Source organism: Morone saxatilis, unplaced genomic scaffold (assembly GCF_004916995.1).
Source record: "Morone saxatilis isolate NCDOM2014 unplaced genomic scaffold, NCSU_SB_2.0 Contig24, whole genome shotgun sequence".
Lineage (NCBI taxonomy): Eukaryota > Metazoa > Chordata > Actinopteri > Moronidae > Morone > Morone saxatilis.
Window position 1 is genome coordinate 17847877 of NW_023339807.1, and position 3023 is coordinate 17850899.

The 3023-nt window shown below is 41.9% G+C and overlaps 1 protein-coding gene across 1 annotated transcript in view; it reads left to right on the forward strand.

Moving 5' to 3' along the window:
• Positions 1-1151, forward strand: part of gsk3ab (glycogen synthase kinase 3 alpha b) — a 14159-nt gene extending 13008 nt beyond the window's left edge. Inside the window, exons 9-11 of the mRNA XM_035672655.1 lie at positions 129-315; positions 474-551; positions 953-1151. Coding sequence (XP_035528548.1) covers positions 129-315; positions 474-551; positions 953-1020 — 333 coding nt within the window. The 3' untranslated portion in view covers positions 1021-1151. The remainder of the gene's footprint in view (positions 1-128; positions 316-473; positions 552-952) is intronic.
• The last annotated feature ends 1872 nt before the right edge of the window (positions 1152-3023 follow it).

Here is a 3023-nt window from a genome sequence, read left to right on the forward strand (position 1 = left end):
CTTGCCGCCGCTGTCGTGTCTACATTAAAAACAATTGTGGCTGTAACTGCTCGCTAATCTTGTATTTACATAAAACCCAAATTCTCTCTATGTTAATACAGAACTGCCAAATTTCTCTCGTCTGTCAGGTGTTTAAGCCTCGTACCCCACCAGAGGCCATTGCCCTCTGCTCTCGACTGCTGGAATACACGCCGGTGACCAGGCTGTCTCCCCTGGAGGCGTGTGCACACGCCTTCTTCGATGAGCTGCGCCAGCCCAATACCCGCCTGCCCAGCGGACGAGAACTGCCGCTCCTCTTCAACTTCAGTCCCGTTGGTCAGTTTATATCATCCTTTTTGTCTCTTATCTCCACTATGTGTTTATTTGTGTTTGATGACCTTCACTCAGATGCTCATGGTTGGTTGTCATATCTTTGCACCTATAGTAATATTATATGTGAAATGAAACATTTGTTTGCCTCGCTGCTTTCTCAGAGCTGTCTATCCAGCCCCAGTTGAACTCCACACTCATTCCTCCTCACGCTCGTGCACAGACATCGCCTGCCTCACATGGTATGTATCGCAGTGTAAAATTATACTCAAGGTTTTTTTTTTAAGGGATTTATTGGCTGTTTTTATTTAGCTCTTTGTCCTCCAGCAATAGTGAAGTAACACTGAATTTACACCTTCCAATTATACCCTACTATCAGTTGACAAATCGTAGTGTGAGAAACAAGATATATTCTGCCTACTTGGTGTATTGTGGTCAATATAACCCCGACCCAAATCCCTAAGAGTTGCCTTTGGCCAGACATTGACTGTCAAAACATTTATATTTATTTTGGACACATTATAATCTCGAGATAGTTCATTGTTGATATTTTAACTGTCTATATACCAAAAAATGATTGTTGATTCTTTCTGTAAAATGAGCTTTGGTGTTGGTAATGAGTGCTCCCTTTCTCCCCCTACAGAGGGCAGTGTGTCAGACAGTTCCGCCCAGCCCAGCTCAGCGCCTGGATCCATCAACAACAGCACCTGAGCATCCATCCCCTCTGTCATCCTTTCTTTTTGTCTTCCCCATTTTCCTTTTCTCTACTCTGCTCTTCTCCCTCTCAACCTTCCTCCTGGCTCCAAATCCTTCAGATAGAAAAGAAATGACTACACACACACACACACTTAGCATTGCTATTTTCCTTGAATTTTAACCATTTCCAATAGGAAGCGATTTCTGTGGCCACTAGCTTCAGGAAGGTGTTGTTTTAAGGACATTTTGGTTGCCATGCTTGGGCTTAGCAAAGCTGCAGTTCTAAGCCCATGGTGGCCCTCTGGCCTGTTAGAATAAAGAAACTTTACATTGGCTGGGATGTTTGGGAGATGAGGAGGGGCGGGGGTTGTACATGTTATATGGATTTTCTGTATTATAATCTACATTTGACTTTTATCCCTTTTTATGTTGATTTTATTTGCATTAACTAATTTTATCTGTGGCTGTGGTGCCATCGAATGGGGTCCTGATTGGCTATGGAGTTGAGAATGAGGGCCACATTTAAGGCCTGACTAATATTGACAATCATCCTTAGTAGGGTAAAAAAACGGCACACTTGTACTGTACATAGTGTTTGATCGTGCAACCTACTATGTAGACTAGTGGCTTTTCTGTCACTATCTACCCTGAACTCTTCTCAAGTAATGTCAGTTCACCCAGCCCAATAGTGAACAAATGTGAATAATTTTTTTAAATCTCCCAGTTTGATACCAAACAGAACATATTGGCTGATTTGGTCCATGTCATTTTAGATAAGAGGTGGTTTTAAATTTTATTACAAAGAGAGGTTCCACTGCCTGTCTTTACAGTTTATTTTTGAATGTTAGCTCCTCAACTGCCTTTTATGTGAATGAGAGGGAGCTTTATACGAGCAGAGTGCACATCTTTCAGTTTCTTCAGTATAAGCTGTTTTCTTTTGGTTAAGCTGGAAACCAAGAGTTTCATGTTAATTCTCATGTGAATATTGCACATCTTCAAAGGGAGTAGAGGAGAAGTAAAGGGGCCAGTTGTGTGTACTCGTCCAGCTGCGGACATACCTGTACACAGAGGGAGCCGTGGTAAGGGGCTCCGGCTGCATCTAATACAGAAGCCTCAATGTCTCTCATGTCATAAACACAGTTTTCTAGCACTGTAGGGTGAATAGTCACCTCATTAATTATGTCACTTTACGGTGTTAAGTTTCATATCAGCTTGATTATGTTGAAGAATGAAATTGGGTGCAGAGGGTACCGAGACTGCCCGCTTTCCTCTGCTCACCTTGGCTCGTCATTGTCATTTCCGCTAGTATTCACAGTTATTGTTTGTGCAGGGGGAGGACTCTGAACGAATTGTGTTTGGTTTGTGAGAGAGATTTGGTTGAAACCCTCTTCAGCCCTTCCCAAACAGCCTGCCTGTGACACTCATATCATGTTCTTCTCCTGTGACCGCCGTAGGAACTGATCTTGAATGATTTACGCAGCCTAACTAGTCTCTGCACGGACTAGTTTTCTTTCTTCCGCCACGCAAATTTGCATGTTCAGCCCAAGTTGACCACACTATATTTCTTCCACTAATCTCAGTAATAATCTGACCAGAAAATGATGCTGAAACCCCTGAAACCCAACAGCTTTTGGAGCCTCCCCTTCCATTCCTTTTTATCCCCATCCCTCTGCCTTCTGCTTCCGTCTGTCCTCCTCCTTTTTTCACTGCTAAACTGTAAATATCAAGTACCTTTTATTTTATTTTGTTATTTTTGTTATTGTTATTATATTGTTGTTCTTGTAATTTTTTTCTCTCTAGTAGACCGGTGCAGCAGCGACCGGGCTGTTTATCCTCAGTCGCAGTCTGTAAATACGATTTAATTTCAGTCCCTTGGTGCAGGAGGGAAAAAACAGAACAAAATGTTTCATTTTTATTCTCTCTCCCTCCATTTCTCTCTTCACAACTGTCCCTTTTCCCTCATAAATGTTGTCATAACTGTTTTATTTATTGTATTGTGTTTTGTTTTTTGTTTTTTT